Source organism: Microtus pennsylvanicus, chromosome 13, assembly GCF_037038515.1.
Source record: "Microtus pennsylvanicus isolate mMicPen1 chromosome 13, mMicPen1.hap1, whole genome shotgun sequence".
Lineage (NCBI taxonomy): Eukaryota > Metazoa > Chordata > Mammalia > Rodentia > Cricetidae > Microtus > Microtus pennsylvanicus.
Window position 1 is genome coordinate 37,706,618 of NC_134591.1, and position 18,847 is coordinate 37,725,464.

Sequence of the window (18,847 nt, forward strand, 5' to 3'; positions counted from 1 at the left end):
TCTTTTATCATTGCCCTGGTTTTGACCAGGGATAAATGATCGCACAGACTCAGATAACTGGATATTTTACCACACAGGAAACGGGTTCCAACCAGTGGTTTTCCCCTTCTCACCCCATCCCTCAAAGAGCTAAATGATGTCATCTAAGCCTGTGAGGAGGTGTGGAGGCATGACTTGGCCCCACAGGGATCTTTAGGACAACTTACGATGTCCTAAAATAAAAATGAAGAGGATTAAAATTTTGAGTTCCAAGTTTTAAAAATTGTAAGTTATACATCTACCTCTGTCATGTTCCTTAGGAAAGCTCGACAGTCTCCAGGCTTGGAGTTTTGTAGATAAGCCTTGTCTGTGTTTTGCAGGCCGGAGAGAGGCAGCTGGATTTTCTCTGTGCTGTTGGATAGAACCCTGGGCAACTACACGACAGTTTGAGAGTGGTGGGTGTTTCTTTAGGAGGATCCATAGGAGTCCTAAGAGTTTGCAGTCTTTAAGAGTGGATACAGACATTTTGTGGGTGTTGAAGGATGTCAGCTCCAAGAACAGCTCCTTGTGGTCAGACTTCAAAAGCGGCAGTGTAACCTGTGGTGATGACATTGCCACATTAGTTTGTACAGACCCAAAATAGTCTTTGTGAGACCAACAGAATGCTTATTAATGCTTAAATCAGTAATCTCAGAGCTTGCCAGAGGAGGATCGGGTTGGAAGATAGCATTTAAAGCTTTGTCATGTAGAAAATGGTTCATTCTTTGTGTGCAGATGAGGCATCTCTGAACTTCAGAGAGTAAGTTGACAATGGATTTGGGTGGGTGTCAAGTGTTTGTTATGTAAGCAACAGGACTTAAGTTTGGATTCCCAGCCATCTGCAGTGAAGTGCTGGGTGTGGTGGCCAGGCACCTGTAATCCCCCGCTGGAGAGGAGGACCCTTGGGGTTTGTTGGCCAGTCGTAACATTCCAGTCACTGTGTGCAGTAGTGGCAGGCAAGTGTGCAGACCACAGGCACTGTAGATGGGCATACAGACCTTTGTGGGTCTGAGGTGGGGGGTGTGGTGCAGCTTGGACTGCCCATCCACTTACCCAATTGGACATCCTTCTAGTTGCCCTAGGGACTAGGCTCAGCCAGGAGTTGATGAAGACTCATTTGGGTTAAGTGTGATAATGACTTATATTTAGGGATTTCTGCAGTAATTTATACTTCTAAAGGATTTGGTCTTGTTTGTCTTGGTTTTGACACAGGGTCTTATTTTGTAGTCTAGACTGTCCTTAAACTCATTTTTTCCCCCCTGAAACATTTTCTCTATGTGGCCTTGGCTGTCCTGGAACTCAGTCTGTAGACCAAGCTGGCCTTGAACTCAGATCCACCTTCCTCAGCCTTCTGAGTGAATAGAAGATGTGAGTTATCCCATGCCTAACTTGACTGTGTGTGTGTGTGTGTGTGTGTGTGTGTGTGTGTGTGTGTGAGAGAGAGAGAGAGAGAGAGAGAGAGAGAGAGAGAGAGAGAGAGAGAGAAATACGTGTGCCTCTTCATGTGTAGGGGCTTGAAGGAGTCTTCCTTGATTTCTAGCCCTCTTTATTGAGTCAGGTCTCTTAATTGAGCCCAGAGCATCCTGATGAGGGTTAGTTTGGCCAAATTCTCCAAGGATGCCTTATCTCTTTGTGAGCTCTGGAGTCACGTCTGGTCATTTGTGTGGACACTCGGATTTGAACTCCGATCCTCACACCTGCATGGCAAGCACTCTTTCCACTAAACCATTTCCCTAGCCTTTGACGGCCTTAAAGTCAGGGTCTCATGTAGCCCTGGCTAGCCTGAAACTCTGTAATTGAAGTGTGCACGACCTTTGCTCTTGATCCTCCTCCGTCCAGCTTCCAAGCTGGGACTCCAGGTGTGCACCACCATGTCTGCCTCATACAGTCCTGGGAGATAGAAGGCAGGGCTCGACATGCCAGGCAGGCAAGCACTGTGCAGATGGATCCTCAGTCCTTGATAGGCATTGTTTCTCTGTGTTGTACAGGAGGCAAATGTGGGTGTGTTTGCACAGGTGTGATTTCTCACTGGGACCTAGGGTTGGTTCGTTATACTTAACTGGCTGGACAGCAAACTCTAGGGAGCCTCTAGTCACCTCCTTCCTCAGCTCTGAGATTACAGATACATGCTGCTATGCTTTTTTATTTTTTAACATGGGCGAGCACTGCTGAACTTGACTTCAGCCTAGCATCATTTTGGTTGGCTCTGAATGCAGTTGGGTACCTAGCGGTCGGAGGACAGTTCTCTCCATTACTTGGGTTCCATGGATCACACACCTTTACCCAAGATCTTGTAAAATATTATATGATGAGCGTTTTTCTCCTTGTGACCTCCCTTTGAAGTGTTCCAGGTTTTTGAGACAGGGTCTTTATGTAGCCTTGGCTGACCTGGAACTTGCTATGAGAACAGGCTGGCTTTTGACTCAGAGATCCTCCAGCCTCTGCCTCCTAGTGCTGGATATAAAGGTATGTGTCACCATACCCGGCTAAGTGTATTTTCTTATTGGAAGAGATTTAGCAAAGTAATATGAAGGGCAAACAGTTTAAAGGGAGGACTCAGTATTTTTCAAGTAAGGACTAAGTATTCTTGCACACGGAAAGAGAAAGAACTTAGTCTTTAGGATCACAAAGCTACAGTTTGGGGACTCTGATTTCTTCTAATTTTGTCCCTTCCACGTTGCATTTGGTACTCACATGCTGTGCAGCCTTGGGAAGGGATTGGCTCCTTGCCAGGTCTTTTTCTCAGAGGCATTGAATGGGCACAGAAAGTTTGTCTTGAGGGACCCAGCCAGGCATCGTGGGAAGTTGCTGCATGGTAGACATTTGACTAGCTTGTCTTCTGAATCCAACGTGTTCTCACTTGGTCAGAACAAAGACGGACAGACACAGAGAAGACGGCCGTTAATGTATTTTCCAGCCTAAGAAAGAGAACATTTAAATGTCCCTGTCCACTCCTTCTCTTGCCAGCCATTGCCCTCTATCTTATATTCTTGATTTTTCCATAAAAAATTTTGCCAGATGTAACTCATCTTTACAGTAATTTTGTGTGGTTTTTAACTTTTGTGTAACTGCCAGAAAAACACACAAGGCTTCCCTATGGTGGAATCTTGCCAATAAATCACAGGTGAGCATTGCCTTGGTCGCCTCTCTGTCGCTGTGGTTAAAACACCATGACTGGGGATCTTAGGAGCTGATGAAACTTTCTTGGAAGTATGAGTTTGGAAGGATGAGCCACTTGGCTTAAACTCTGTAGATTTTAAGTCTAAAAAGATGTGCCAGGGAGGTGACACACATCTCGCATCCCAGCACATGGGAGGTTGAATGATGCACATGGGTTTCTAGTTAGAGGCCCGTCTGTGTGACTTAGAGATATGCCATCTTCTAGCTGGCATCCCCCCCACCCACCCAGTGTGTGTATAGAGGAGAGGGAGAAACGGTGGAGGGAGGGGGTGGGACGGGAGAGCGCAATCTTTGGAGCCCCTGGGAAATTGGATCAGCTCTGTAATTTATCTAAACGTGTTGCCATTAGCTTTCCCTGGCTAGGGCGGTGCAGGGACAGTCCTTGGAGTAACCTGTGTCTTATGACGAGATGCTCTCTTGTCATGCACTTCCTTCATGGGCCGGATCCCATGGTTGCGAGTCTTTGTCGTGTGTTGTGTCAGGGTAGTGGACATGCTGCCTGTCTCCTTCAGAGGGAGGCCACAGTTGTCTGAAACAGTTGGGAAGTTTGCTGCGCTCAGTTACATATCGGTTACATATCGGACTCAGTGAGTGCTGGAAGTCTTCCAACGGGGGTTATTTCAAGCTTCCTTTGGATCAAACCAAGGTAGTCAAGGGACGGACAAGAGCTCCTTCCCTTGCTTCTGTTTCTTGTGTCAGGCTTTTGTCTTAGGCTTGGGGCTCTCACAGCTTCCCATTCCAATGTCATGTTGCCCTGTTCTGTGGCATACACCTCTGTTGAAGGCACTACCCATGCCATCTTGAGGTTCTTTGTTTTCCACGGAGGGCCCTACCAACACTTTGAGTTGACACCAAGCCCCTCGATCGAAGTAGCTGGCCTTTGGTCTGGGAGTGACCTTTCTAAAGCTGCTTTAAATGCCATGCCCTTCAGAGTCACCTGCATGCGGTCCCACATCTTGCTGGTCTGCTCTCCATCATGAGTGCCTGAAGTATTTCCATCTATGGCGGGTACCTCAAACACCTGCAGCGTAGCTCCCCACGCACCTGCTCTCCTTGCTCAGTGATCGATCTATCTATCTATCTATCTATCTATCTATCTATCTATCTATCTATCTATCTATCTATCTATCTATCTATCTATCTATCTATCTATCTATCTAGTCATCAGTCTGTAACTCTATGTGTGGGGCTCCAAGAGATTTCCCCATCTGTGTTGATTAGCTGGAGACATTACTGTTCAGGTATATTGTTGATTATGTGGCTATAGTTGTCATGTTGGAAGGCACAATCTTACAGCAGACTTCTGGTCCTGTGGCTCTAATCTTTCTTTCCCCTCTTCCAGAATGTTCCTTGAGCCTTAGGTGTGGAGGTTGTGTGGTAGATGTATCAGTTGGGGCTGGATAGCCTACGTGGAACCTGCAGTTTTAGTGGCCCTGAATCTAGGGATTGAGTGATGTCAAGATTTCCACAGCCCGTGGTTCAGTGCTTCACTTGAGGATAGCAATACAGGCTCAAGCTGGAGATGCAATGGATCTATGCAAATTCAAGGGGGGAATGGGGCTAAAACACTTCTCAGGCACTTTCCTATAATATTATGAGATACTCCAGTCATTCTGTTTATCTATACTTCCGGCATTTTCCCCCACTGTTAATATTCTTAGATACCTACCTACCTGCCTGCCTGCCTGCCTTCCTCCCCGCCTGCCCACCTGCTCAGTCATCTCTCCATCTATTCTAGTGTGCAGGTGTGTGCCATGGCTTGAGTGGAGGGGGGAGGTAATTTGCTGGCGTCGGTTCTCTCTACCCCATGGGTCCCAAGGTAATCAGGTTTGGCAGTAGGCACCTTTTACCAGAGCCATGTCGCCTACCTGGTTTTGTGGTTATGTAAGAACCTAATGCCTGTGCATATGTGGTTCTTAGTGGTTCAGATCCCTGTTCAGCAGAGGACTTCATTTTTGTAGAAAATGTCCAGTTCTTAGAAATAGGTAGTTTAACCCCGTCCTTTGTCTGCTGTCTTATGTAAAGGTTCCTATATACAAGAAATTGTTTTTCTCTGACGTATGTTTTAAGATTCACATTCTTTTACAAAGTTGGCAGTTCACTAATAACACCCAATTGCCATTACAACTGTGTTGTCCCTAGATATCATCTGATTATTGTGGCTCAGGAAAAGAAACGTGTGTGTGCGTGAATGTGTGTGAATATGTGTGCGTGTGCATTGAAGTTCTGGAGATGGATCTTTCTAACGTAGCCTCACTTTAAACCCTTGATCCTTCCACCTTGGTCTGCTGAGTGTTGGGATAACAGGTGTGGACTGTCATGCCTTCCTATGTGGTTTTTTGTTGTTGTTGTTGTTGTTGTTGTTGTTGTTGTTTTGAGACGGGTCTAAATGGCCTGGAATTTGCTTTGTAGAACAGACCGGCCTCATTCTCAGAAATATACCTGCATCTATTTCCCCAGTGTTGTGAATAATTTCCCCAGTGTGCTAATTGAAATGGTTTCTTTCCCTCTGGTCCCCCAGGGGATGGTTGAACCTTCTTCAGTCTTCCCGCACTGCCTGATAAATACTTGGTTTTTGGGGGGGGGGGGTAGGTAGCTGGGTGGTCCGGTAGGGTGGGTGGGATTTGGGCTTTCTTTCCAAGACAGTGTCTTCCTGTGCAGTTCTGGCTGCCCTGGAACTCACTACATAGACTAGGCAGGCCTCTGGAACTCACAGATCCACCTGCCTCTGCCTCCCAAGTGCTGGGATGATGAACTTCTGACCCTCCTGCCTGTACCACTACAGTGCTGGGATTACAGGCTTGTGCCAATACACCCATCTTGGCAACCTTCTTGAGTGTTTCTTTCTCTCCCCCTCTTTTAAACAGAAGTTGGCGACACGGCAAAGCAGTACCTAGAAAAAGGTCTTTTGGTTCCAGATCATGTGATCACGCGCCTCATGGTGTCAGAACTGGAGACCAGGAGCACCGAACACTGGCTCTTAGACGGTGAGCGGGTACTGGGCAGGCTGGATTTCTCTCATAAGTTCTTACGGTTTGATAATAAATAATTCGACAACATGGGGACCCAGTGTGATGTCACCGTAGTTTTCCGCCTGGTGACCATTAGCTTGAAAGCTTTGACGCGAGAGAAGCATGCTGCTGTTGTCTTAGTCCCACGGTGTCCATGACGAGGTTACACTGGGTACCATCTTAAATTAAGAGGCATTTTCATTCACTGGGGTTGTACAAATTCCAGCTCTTGAGTTTCTTGTTTTTCACTTGACTGATTAACAGAGATAGGGTGTCTAAAAGTCTTATTGGTTATAGGAAGGTGATTATAAAAAATGGTAGCCTTAACCAGGCAGTGGTGGTGCACACCTTTAATCCCAGCACTTGGGAGGCAGAGGCAGGTGGATCTCTGTGATTTCGAGGCCAGCCTGGTCTACAGAGCTAGTTCCAGGATAGGCTTCAAAGCTACAGAGAAACCCTGTCTTGAAACCACCCCCCCCCAAAAAAAAATTGGCAGCTTCAGCCAGGGGATACCTGTTATCTCTGCACTTGGAAGGCTGAGGCAGGTGATTGCAGCAGGTTGTAAGCCACTCTGGGTTTACAGGTTCTAGGCCACAGGATCACAGAGTGGGGCCTTTGTGAGGCAGCATAGTATTCTTATGGTCCAGCCATTCCATTGTTGTGAAATATAAAAGATGTGTTATTCACTTATGTTGTGGAATATTTGTTTCTTGATACAAAGATATGTTGCTTTCTTTGTTGCATTTGTAACTCTGAAACTGTGTTACTTTGTCTGTCTAAAACACTTGATTGGTCTATTAAAGAGCTGAATGGCCAATAACTAGGCAGGAGCTGGCAGGCGGAGAGAATAAATAGGAGAGGATAGGAGAAGGTGAGAGAACACCAGGGGCCAGCCACCCAGCTAGCTAAGGAGTAAGAAGAAAGGTACATAGAGTGAGGAATGGTAAAAGCCCAGAGGCAAAAGATAGATGGGATAATTTAAATTAAGAAAAACTAGCTAGAAACAAGCCAAGCTAAGGCTGGGCATTCATAAGTAATAATAAGTGTCCATGAATTTATTTGGGAGCTGAGTAGTGGGCACCCAAAGAGCAAAGATTAAAATAACCAAGTACATTCCATTCTGAATTTTTTCCCAGGGATGTGTCTTCAAGGATGCTTATTTGACCTCCCTTTTGGTAAATAGTTTAAGACACTTTTTTTTAAAGGTGCTAATAGCTGTCTCTGGAAAGGAGTAAGCTGTATAAAGAAACATAAAAAAAAATTAGCTACAAATACTGTAAGAGAAAACATGTATTTTATGGTTCTCTGAGGATCAAAGAATGATTAATTTTTTTGGAGGTGAATAGGGGTCTGGAGAGGACTCAGTGGTCCTTTGCAAGAGCAAATGCCCTAGGCTTGGTTCCCAGCATACACATGGTAGCTAGCTCTCTGGAGCCTGTAACTTCTGGCCTCTCGGGACAGCAGGCGTGTACATGGCATGCAGGTGAATATGCAAGCAAACATTTACACACATGAGATATAACGAAGAAGATAGATGTTCCCTAGGTAGAAAAAGTGTGGTTTAGGAAATACTGATTTGAGTGGGGGGGGGGGGGGTAACTCCAGAGTAAGTGGGACATGACTTAGCCTAGGGTTTTCTGAGCTTTCAAGAAACAGGCAAGGTCCTTTTGATTTTGTGAATGTTACTCGAATTGTGTGTCACTGTGACCAAATAACCAAGAAAAGCATCTTAGTATTAGGAGAGAGAATTAAAATACCTTTATTGGTATATATTATTTATATAAGTTTCATTATGAAATTTTATACGTAATACATGTTCTGATCATATCTGCTCTTCATCCGTTGTCCCACTCCTTCTCCCCTTTCCCAGCGAGTCCCCATTCTACTTTTCTGTTTTATTTTTTGTGTGTGTCCCAGTGAGTTTAAGGAGCGTGGGGGAGGGCTTATTTACAGGAGACAGGGCAGCTTCCCAGCCGCTGCACCACGGAAGAAAAATGTCTTTTCCCCTAGAGCAGTCCCACTACACTGCCTGGGAGTTCTCAGGGAGTCACGGAGCCTTGTCAACCTCTCCAGGACAGGGTCCAAAGGCCCAGTTTTAGGCAGGTCTTGTGTAAGTAATAACAACCGCCAAGAATTCAAAGGTGCAAAAGCCATGTTATGCCTACAAGACAGCGCAATCCGCAGCCCCTTTCTTCTCGCCCTTACACTTCTTACCCCGTTTTAATTAGTGTTTACGTTGTTGTGATTGAACACCATGACCAAAAGCAATTTGCTTACACTTCCACGTCCCAGTTCATCACAGAAGCAAGTCAGGGTAGGAACCTGGAGTCAGGAGCTGATGCAGAGACCACGGATGGCATCGTGCCAATGGCCTGGGTGCCCTCGTGTCAATCACTAAGAAAATGATCTACAAGCTTGCCTACAGCCTGTATGGATACGGTTTCTCGATTGAGGTTCCTGTCAGGCGGTTCTAGCTTGTGTCAAGTTGACATAAAAGCAGCCAGGACACACTGCAGTTCTGTGTTTTCTGAGCCTCTCTGGATATGGTTATGGGTGTGGGTAGGTTGGTAACACAGATGCCCTGTTTAGGGATGAATACAAAATAGTCACTTATTCTTAGCACTTTGAACAGTTCACAGCTTCTACTTTAGCTGTCACCCACGGCAAACAGGAGCTTCTTTGATTAAACCTGATGGCAGCACTAGCCTGTGGTCCTAAACATCAATATTTGAAAGTCAGTTTGACAGACAAAACACACCCTGCCCACTTAGCGAAACAGTAGTCACTGCCCCGCTAGGCTTTTGAAGTCAATGGTGCGAGTTCCTTCCTGTAGAGCAAACCAGAAAGCAGCTGGTTCTCATCCCCGTAACTGGGGTACCACTATCGCATCAGTTGGTGTCATTCACCTGGCAAGTCTCGTGGGGTTCACACCTGAGTGTTGCTTTCCCCCCAGCAGTGGCACTTTAGGGTTCACCACTATACCCATTTTCCCAAGCAGTTTTTGTGTATTTGGGGTGAGCTCTAGGTTTGCTGGTACCCGTTGGTAATTCATTTCAATTTCTTTAATCATAAGGCCTCATGTACTTTAAACTCAGGAGGCAGCTAAAGGGCATTGGGGCCAGACTGCTCCTCTTGAATCTGAACTCTTCCCCTCCCTGGCAGTGTGTCACCTTGGGCTGGTCACTGTACTTTTCTGTGCATTTGATTTGTTGTGGAAGATGGATTAGGAAAGAGTTTGAGGATGAAATGAATGACTGGAAGCAAAATGCTTAGGAGTGGCATTTAAGTAAATGCCATGAGGCTTTATTAAGTAATTGTGGCTAGTTTACAGGGCCTGGGATTTTTCGTAGGTCACTACATGAAGTATGAAGTTCAAGATCTCAGTACTGGGAGGCAGAGGCAGGTGCATCTCAAGGAGGCCAGAAACCCTGTGAAAAATTAAAAAAAGCATTAAAAATTTCGCCTTGCAGAGTTGCGAAGTCAGGCAGTTACGGACTCTTCCTGCTTGCTTTTGTCTTAGCTGTTCTCTCAGAGAAGAGCTGGTCCCTTTACAGCGCTGGCCTGTTTTTAGTGAAGTGCGTCAGTCTCCCAGCTGATTAGGTTTTCATCTTTCTTTCCGAAAACCCATCTGGTCATATTCAGTTTTGATTTTTCTTCAAAGCTCTGGAATCTGTCCATTTGGCACAGCGCGGGCGTAAGGGCTGCTGGTCCCCACGTTCTACTTTAGACCCCTTATGTTGCAGGGAACATGGTCGTGCTTAGCCGAGATGTGCTGGCTGAGTGTGCTAAAGGTGATTGGATGTGTAGAGGCCTGTCTTATTAGAAGGAATTCTGGATGACAGATGACTCATCATCTTGGTCCATATGGCTGCAGAGAGGCACCCTGCTAACTGTGGGTGGAGGTGCGGTGGATGCCGGCCAAGGGAACACCAAGTCGGGTGGGGGATGGTGTGTGTTCTTCCTGGCCAACGCCCACCCTTGTGCAAATGTTCAGCGCTCTACCTTCACTGCTTTTGGAAAAGAAACACCCATTTTGTTTTTCTCTTTGAAGCAGAGTCTCACTGTGTCACTCAGATGACTTCAAACTCATGGTAATCCTCTCTGCAGCCTCCCAAATGCTGGGATTACAGATATGAGCTACCAGGGTTGGTCTTCAAAAGACTTTTATTTGGTACATTGGTCAACTTTCGTTAATAAAGCAATGATTAAGATGAGTAATGGGTAAACAAAAGGTTTTCTTTAGTTTGAAGTTGCGTGCGGGGGTGTATTAGTTACGTTTCTGTTGCTGTGATAAGGTTCTACGACCAAAAGCAGTTCATGGAAGAAAGAGTTAATTTCTGCTAGGGCTCCAGAGTCCTCAATGACAGGGCAGACATGGCAGTGGGCAACTGACAAGACAGCAAAATGGAAGTGTTAGGCTCTCTCTCTCTCTCTATATGTGTGTGTGTGTGTGTGATCTCCTCAAACAGCATCACTAGCTGGGGATGTCAGTGTCTGAGGTGTGGTGAGCAGCACAGCAAGGGCCCCCTCGCCTGCATCATATCCTGATCGATTGCATCTCAGTAACAGCACACACACAAGGCTCGAGGTTTCATGATATAGTTCAGGAAGCCAGAGTTGGCAGGGTGCTACACTCCTTGATCCTGCACAAGTCTCATGGGAATTAGCTGGAATCCTCAAGAACCATGGTAATCATTTCCATGATACACACACCCCGTGTCTTCCCATCAAGCTGTACCTCTAAAACCATCTCATGATCATGTCCTAGTTACTGAGTCTCAGGACACGGACCTTTGGGAACTGTGCTCGGCTCATCCAAATCATAGCATTAGTTTTCCAGGAAAACACTCTCGCAGTTTGGAAAATAATTATTAAAGTCTTTTAATTCAAGATAAAGATAACTGTCAAGGTTTCTTAAATATCTTTCAGGGGCTGGAGAGATGGCTCAGTGGTTAAGAGCACTGTCTGCTCTTCCAGAGGTCCTGAGTTCGATTCCCAGCAACCACATGGTGGCTCACAACCATCTGTAATGAGATCTGGCGCCCTCCTCTGGTGTGCGGGCATACATGGAGGCAGACTGTTGTATACATAATAAATAAATAAATCTTTAAAAAAAAATATCTTTCACTGACACCGTTTTGCTTGAGATTTTATATTACCTTTGGCATGCAAGTTTGTAAAATAGGTGTGCAAAGCTCTTGAGTTTGTTATCAGGTATAGGTCCCTGATACAAAGGCTAGCTTAGCTATTTGAGTTTGATCTCTTTTACCCAACGGTGGAGAACAGAACTAAATCCTTTAAATTGTCCTTTGACCATCACAGGCATGAAATTCTAAAATAGATATACAGGCCAAACCTTTGCTGGTAATAATCATACATTTGTTTGTTTATTTGGAGGGCAGGGGCTGTGTAGCCTTAGTTGGTCTGGAACTCTCTAGACCAGGCTGGTCTCTAACTCACAGGGAGCCTCCTGCCTCTGCCTCCTGTGTGGTAGGACTAGAGGTGTGTCACACCACAAATAGCATCATTATGTTTCTTAGAACGGAGACCTATGTGTGTGTGGTTAAAAACACTGCAGTTTGCTGGGTGTATTGGCACACTTGGTATCCCCTTCCCCTGTCTTTTGATAGAGGGTCTCATGTAGCTTAGGCTGACCTTAAATTCCGTTACGTAGCTGATGACTTAAGTCCCATTCCAGCAGCCCTGACAGCTGAGTGTTTCAGGTGCTGGCCTTGAGCGTCCTGGCCTGTGCAGTATGAAGAGGGGGAAGGGCAGCAGTGAGATCACACATTGCTTGGTTCCTTACACACTTGACTTTGGATTCAGAAACTCAGACTTTTTTGCAACCCCACATATGGGATGAGACTCAAATTTTAAGAAGCTGAAGTTGTATTAAACAGACTGTATTTCCTTGTGAGCAGTACAAACTCGCTTATTCCGGAGGGAATTCTGTTTTTAATGGATTCACTTTTCTGCCCAGAAAGACAGGCTGTTTGAATGCACTGCCTTGCCATGACTGCTTGTGTTCTTGGAGAGTGATCTCAGACCTGAGACGTCCCAGCATGCCTGTCCACCCACTCAGGCCTTGGAAGGAGAAGCTTGTGGAGAAAGCGGAGCAGGGGTCCTGGGGCTGATGGTTCTGCCCTGCCTTGGCAGAGAGTTGTTTTTAGCAGATTAGACCAGCTTGGACCTCCTCTCCTCTGTTGTGTGGGTTTTTTTTTTTTTCGCGCGAGGCCGACCTGTGAAGAGTGCCATCCCCCACTGGGCAGCGGATGCCTCCTGAGAATGAACAGTGCGCCCTGTCTCCTCACATCTTTTACCGAGTTCCTGGAGCAGTTTTCTCTGTCGCCCCTGTGATAGCGTATGATTCTGGATGTGTGATAATGTGGTTAGGTGGTTACTGAGGAGGAGCTATTGAGTAAATAGAGGACAGCCCTGCTTTGAGAGTGTATGAATACTTCCATGTGTTTATAAGACGTATCTCTAAAGTATATGCATACAGGTGTGACTGATTCTGCCCTTGGCTGGGGACAGGAAAGGAAGGATTCTGACTGGTGAGATGACTCTATTGGTGAAAGCACGCAAGGCCTGATGATGGCAGTGTGATCTGGATGCTGTGGGAGCTCCTTGCAGCCGGTAGCCTTTAAGATACCAGTCTACTTGGCGGCATGATCTCTATAAGCTTGGGCAGTCCCCGTGGCTGCTGAATTCGGTTCCAGTTCCCAGCACACGCAGAGGATTGCAGATAGCTACTCTTTCTGTGAGTTTATCGCCAGATAAATAAACCTTTGTTATACCTCATTCCAGGCTGTTGTGGAACTCTTTCGTATGTCAGCACCTGGAACCCACAATGGATAGAGTGCCGGCGTGCTACAGCATGTGTGTGTGTGCCACTGCAGTGTGAGCATACAAGAACGCATGTGCGCACCCGCAGTGCATAGACGCACACTTACACTCTCTGACACAGCCGGGGTGGAGGATGTGTATGCTGCTGACCTGGTAGACGAGGTGACATCTATGTTTAGGAGCTACATGGAATTGGCGTCATGAAAGGTGAAGCCTTCCTCCAGCAAGGCTTCGCCTCCTCAAAGCTCCATAACCTCCCCAAATAACTGTCAGCCAGGGACCAGCTGTTCAAAGTCATGAATGAACCTTTAGGGAACCCTTGCCATACAAGTCATAGGGATCAGATTTTATTTTTTGGGTTTGGTTGATTTCGTGGTTATTTTTGTGACCAGGTAGGAAGCCACGATATTGTCACCTAGACGGTCACACCTTTGAGTTTATGTATCAAAACTGATCAGATAATTTTGGGGGAGGGGGTTTTGAGACAGGGTTTCTCTGCAACCCTGACTGTACTGCACCTCTGTGTTGAACTCGAGAGCTGCCTGTCTCTCTGCTCCGAGGGCTGGAGCTAAAGGTGTGTGCCACCACCGCCACCTGACTTGATCAGATCATTTTTTGCCAAGACCTGTTTGGTTCTACTTTTTTTAAAAAAATTATCTTCTAAGTTCATTTGTATGTTTAAGTGTATGTCATGTATGGGCCTGTGCCTGAGGAGGCCGTCTAACGTGGGTACTAGGAACTAGGTCTTCTGGAAGAACTTGGAGTGTTCTTAACTACGGAACCATCACTTTGGTCCTCAAGATTCTACTTTTTAACAAGGTCGTTAAATATCCTCATAATTTTATGAATAAAATAAATAATTTTATTTCCATTTAAATATGTTGAGGGAAAGCACAGCGCTTCACTAGGTGTGAGTCTAGTTTTAGTGAGACCAGCTAATGGCTATTCTAAATAGCAATAATTGTTGAGTTCCATTCAGTGGGGACATAGGATTTTTCTCTTTATTTCCTGACCCTCTTTTTGATAAAGGTACTTCTGTGTCCTGGGTTGGTTCCCAATTTCCTATACAGTGGAGGCTGGCCTTGACCCCTTCTCTGTCTCAAGTGCTGGGATGGCAGTTACTCTCTATCACAGTCAGTCTGTGTGATGCCCAGGAAGTGCCATCCCAGTGAACTACATGCTCAGGTTTTGAAGATGCTCAGGTTGGCCTCCATTGCCCTGCCTTAGCCAGCCTTCCGAGTAACTAATGCAGCTCTGTGTGTTTGATTTTTTTTCTCTCTCTCTTGGTTTTTCGAAATAGCGTTTCTCTGTTTGTCCCTGGCTACCCTGGAACTCACTTTGAGGTCCAGGCTGGCTTCGAATTCACAGAGATCCACCTGCCTTTGCCCCTGCTGGGATTAAAGGCGCGCACCACCACCATCTGACAACCAACCTACTTTTGAATTCTTTTTTCCCCATCTATAAGAGAGGCCTGCTTTTGGTATAGGTTTTATAAACATTGGTTACAAGCATGGAAATAATTTGTTTGTTTGAGACAGGGTTTTTCTGTAATAGCCCTGGCTATCCCGGAACTTGATTTGTAGACCAAGAGGATCCGCTCGCCTCTGCCTCCCCAAGTGCTGGGATTAAAGACGTGTACTACCGTGTGCAAGCACACTTGGCCCACAAGCATGGAACTCTTGAGGGGTTCTGGACATACGTTTGGTTAAATTGTAGGCACGTGTTAGTGTTATTAATATTATTTGTGCTCTGGTTCTTCCCCCCACACTCAGATTTTTTTTGAGTCTCAGTCTCATGTAGCCCAGACTGGCTTTGGATTTTCTCATGTAGCCAAGGGTGGCTTTAAATTCCTAATCTTGCTTTCACTCCTAATAGCTGGGATCATCGGACTGTCCCTATGTCTGGTTCATTCTTGTCAGAATCACATGGCATCATGTTTATTTCCTTATTTGGTTTCCCAGCTCCCTGCCCTCCCTCCACAGTGTAGGTGTACCCTGTGTCTGTGTTCACAGAGGGGTCGTCAGCATTACAAGTGTGCTTTACATGGCAAAGGCTTCTGAACGTTCTGTCTGTCTCAGAAAGACCTCACCTGCAGCCAGTGACTGAGACCTCATGGGGTGTTCGGCCAGCTAGTTTCCTAAGTGCAGGAATAATGAACGGGCCTGTGGTGAAATCTTTTGTCCCTTTGTCTTGAGATACAGTGGGACCAGTTTGTCCCCAACTTGTCTGTGCACAGAGAACAGGAACCTTTATATGAGCGTTTGCAGATGGTCACTCCTTCCTCGCAGGGGCATCTTTCCTTGGGGGGAGGGGGTTCAGTATTAGAGTAACTGGTTTAAGAACAAAGGTTTGGGGCTGGATAGATGGCTCTGTGGTTACGAGCAGAGGACTTGGGCTCAGTATCCAGCACCCACAAGACAGCTCACAGTCATCCCTTAACTCCAGGGTATCCAAGAGCTTTTATGGCCTCTGCAGGCACCTGCCAAGCATGGGATCCACGTACATATATCCTGGCAAACCAGCGTACTTATAGATAGAAGTAACGACCTAGGACTTGATTATACTGCAGAGACCCTTCCAGAGGATCTCAGGAGATCTCAGCTTCCAAGAATTCGCCTTTCTATGACAAGGTCCCTTTGAAGAGGCAGACTCTCTGAGGGTCTCATAACCAGGCTGGCTTCATGACATACAACTCTGGTCCTCCTGCTTCTGTGTGCTGGTTCGTTTGTTAGCCTGACACAGTGGCTGTGAAGGGGATCTCATCTGAGTCACGGCGTCCCTCAGACTGGCCTAGGAGAATGTGCGGGAATTTCACGGATGTTGATTGCTGTGAGTAGGTGGTTCTGGGAAGTCTAGGAAAGACGGCTGGATGTAGGCCTGGGAGCAAGTCAGTAAGCATCTTTCCGTGATACCTGCCCTGGCATCTCTCAATAATGGGCTCTTTTTTTTCCTTTTATTTAATACCACCACCACCACCACCACCCACAAACACAAACACAACACACACACACACACACACACACACACACACACACACACACACACACACACACGGTTTAGCCCCCCCTCCCCCGCCCAACACACTCCAACATTGGTCTGTCTCAGTTCTTTGCTCGGCCATTTCCTCATAGCTCTTAAGGGCAGGGCCCCTTAGTGCACATCTCTTGAATCCCAGTATTTCAGGTTCTAGAGCAGTGCTCCTCAGCTTTCCTCTGGCTGCTACTTTTAATACAGTTCCTCCTGTGGTGACCCCAGCCCTAGTCACTGCTTCATAACTGTAACTTGGCTACTGTTAGGGATCATCATGTAAATACCAGACATGCTAGGAACTGTTAGTTCATAGTTCTCCATGTCTCCCAGGACCCTTGCAGTGAGCTGGGAGTGTGTGTGTATGTGTGTGTGTGGGGGGGGTCCAGGTGGGGTTCTAGAGTGCTCGGCACAGCAGAGCCCACAGCCCTTTTGCTAGCTTCCTAAGCCACTACTTCCTTTTTTCACCATTCCTAAGGGTGGAATGAGAAGGGCTCCAGAGGTTGCATAGGTAAACACGGAATAGTCACACAAGGGGAGGAGAAAAGGCCTCCTCTGTGACATAAGCTTCACTGTGGTTCCTAAGGATTTCTGGGCTTAGTGTGAACAGTTTACACTCCCTGCTAGGTAAGACTGGGAGAATGCCACCTGCCTCCTGCCATAGCTGGTCCCTGTGGCTCATAACTGGGAGTAGCGCCCCCCCCCCCAGTTGGGATGGGCGGAAGTAACTATAGACTTGAAAGGTGGGGGAGGGACCGTTCTCAAGGTGCCAGCCAGCCCGGGCAGATGTTGGTTGACATACATTTCTACTGGGAAACTCTCTTAGAAGAATGGAACTGAGCCCAGCTGTTACGGTTCTCTCTCAGAGAGGAACAGGATTGCTATATCCAGTGTCCTTGCAGACCTGTCCAGCTGCTTCCACCAGGCAGAGGTCCTGTTTTGCCTGGCTCTGCACCTCCCTGTCACTGCACTCCAAGTTAGAAAAACAGATGCAGCCTGATTCCATTCTATTTGCCTCTGCCCCTAGCTGCTGCCGTGGCATCCTGCACCAGGTGCCAAATCCCAGCAGCCAGAAGGAATCTAGCCACTTGTCACTGTCCCGCACAGATCCTTGAGGATTTGGGGGACAGGCCTGTTGGTGCAGTGTGGCAGTTCCAAGCTGGCCATCTCGAGCAGCTGTTTGGCCTGGGCAAGAGCATGTTTTCTCTGTTGGGTTAGGTAAGGGGCAAGTGGTGATAGGTGTGGGAGAATGAGGAAGACAGTCCTGTAAGCCGTGAAGCCATGCATGGGAGGCAAGCACCAGGTGCTAGCATGCTCTTTTGTTTTGCTGTGATATTTAATCAGACACAAGGCAGCTAGCATCCTGTCCCCCAAACATTCATCCGGGTAATTTTCTCTCCCTTTCCCTGATACTGTCTCTGAGGCTGGGCCTTATTCTATCACCGAACTGACCTGAGAGTCACATCAAGCCTCCCCCCCCCCCCCAAGCTTCCCTCTCTCCCTGCCCAGTTGTAATTCTCTATGCATGGAAAAGTTGTAAATGCTGCCACCTGTTGACCAAGTGTGCACGTGCAGCCCATCCACATTCACCATCCTGCCCAGGTGGCATCTCCTGAGTTCTGGGCACTTCAGAAATAGGCACTGCCCATGTCTCAGGGTCTGTCAGCATCTGAGTTTAGTGGGGGTAAGTACCACACTGGGTCTGCAGTTCTCTGGGCACACCATTGTGAGTAGTAGCCTATTCAGTCAGATTCACATTTTCTGCCTGCCTGTCTTGTCTTGCCCTCCTCTTCCTTTCTCCTTCCTTCCGTTTCTCCCATCACTCTCTCCCTTGTATGTGTATGCGTGTGCAAGCACAAGTTTTGAGTCCAGGATCTCACAGCCTCCCTTTTGCTGAGTTGCTCGCCACACCCCCAGAACTGTCTTCTCTTTAAATATGGGTTTTTCTTCTTCCCTCCCTTCCTCTCTCCTCTTTGCCTCCCCCCACCCCAGACAGGGTTTCTCTCTGTAACATTCCTGGTTGTCCTAGAACTCACACAGACCTGCCTGCTTCTGCCTTCCCAGCACTGGGATTAAAGGCATGAGTTACCACCACCTGACTAATATGGATATTTCTATTTGAAGATTTTTCATGGATCATATTTTAACTTGGAATTTATATGGGGGTCTTTTCACAAGCCAATATCCTAACAATTCAGTCAATGTTCCAGGAGTTTGAGTCTTACTCAGTTCCCAGAGTCAATCTCTAGAAGGGAACTGGGATCAAATAAATATCAAATGCTAGCTATATAGATCGGAGAAACAAAATGCGTACATTTCTTTAATCTCCCTCCCTCTGTCTCTATCTGCTGTGGTCCAGGGTGCAGCCTGGGTTCAGATCCTGAGCTGGGGAAGGAGTGTTGGTGGAGTGTCTTTCCACCAGATGGGTGGTGCCGGAGAATTGTCTATATTCTGTCAATCATGTTATAAATAAATGCTGATTGGCCAAGCAGGAAATATAGGCGGGAAAACCAGACAGGAAGTAGAAATGATGTAATGAGAACAGGAGAATTCTGGGAAGGAGGACAAAAACCCCAACAACAAGCAGGCCTGGCCCTTCATGTTACAGATGGGTTTCACACAAGCGACTGGCCCCGAATAGCTCCAGCCATCTTTACTTACACAAACATATTTTTCCATACTAACAAACACGATTTTCCCCCATCCTTCAACATTAACCTCCGGCAAAAACAAATATGCCATGTATGTTTTCCCCAGCTTTTCCA

The 18,847-nt window shown here is 46.7% G+C and overlaps 1 protein-coding gene across 3 annotated transcripts in view; it reads left to right on the plus strand.

Moving 5' to 3' along the window:
• The window catches only part of Ak4 (adenylate kinase 4), a 52,292-nt gene that overhangs the window by 24,759 nt on the left and 8,686 nt on the right, over window positions 1-18,847 (plus strand). For 2 of the 3 annotated variants that reach the window (XM_075945852.1, XM_075945853.1), the window contains exon 3: window positions 6,066-6,185. The exons of the other annotated variant lie outside the window; for it this stretch is intronic. In XM_075945852.1, coding sequence (XP_075801967.1) covers window positions 6,066-6,185 — 120 coding nt within the window. The remainder of the gene's footprint in view (window positions 1-6,065; window positions 6,186-18,847) is intronic. 3 annotated transcript variants of the gene reach the window in all.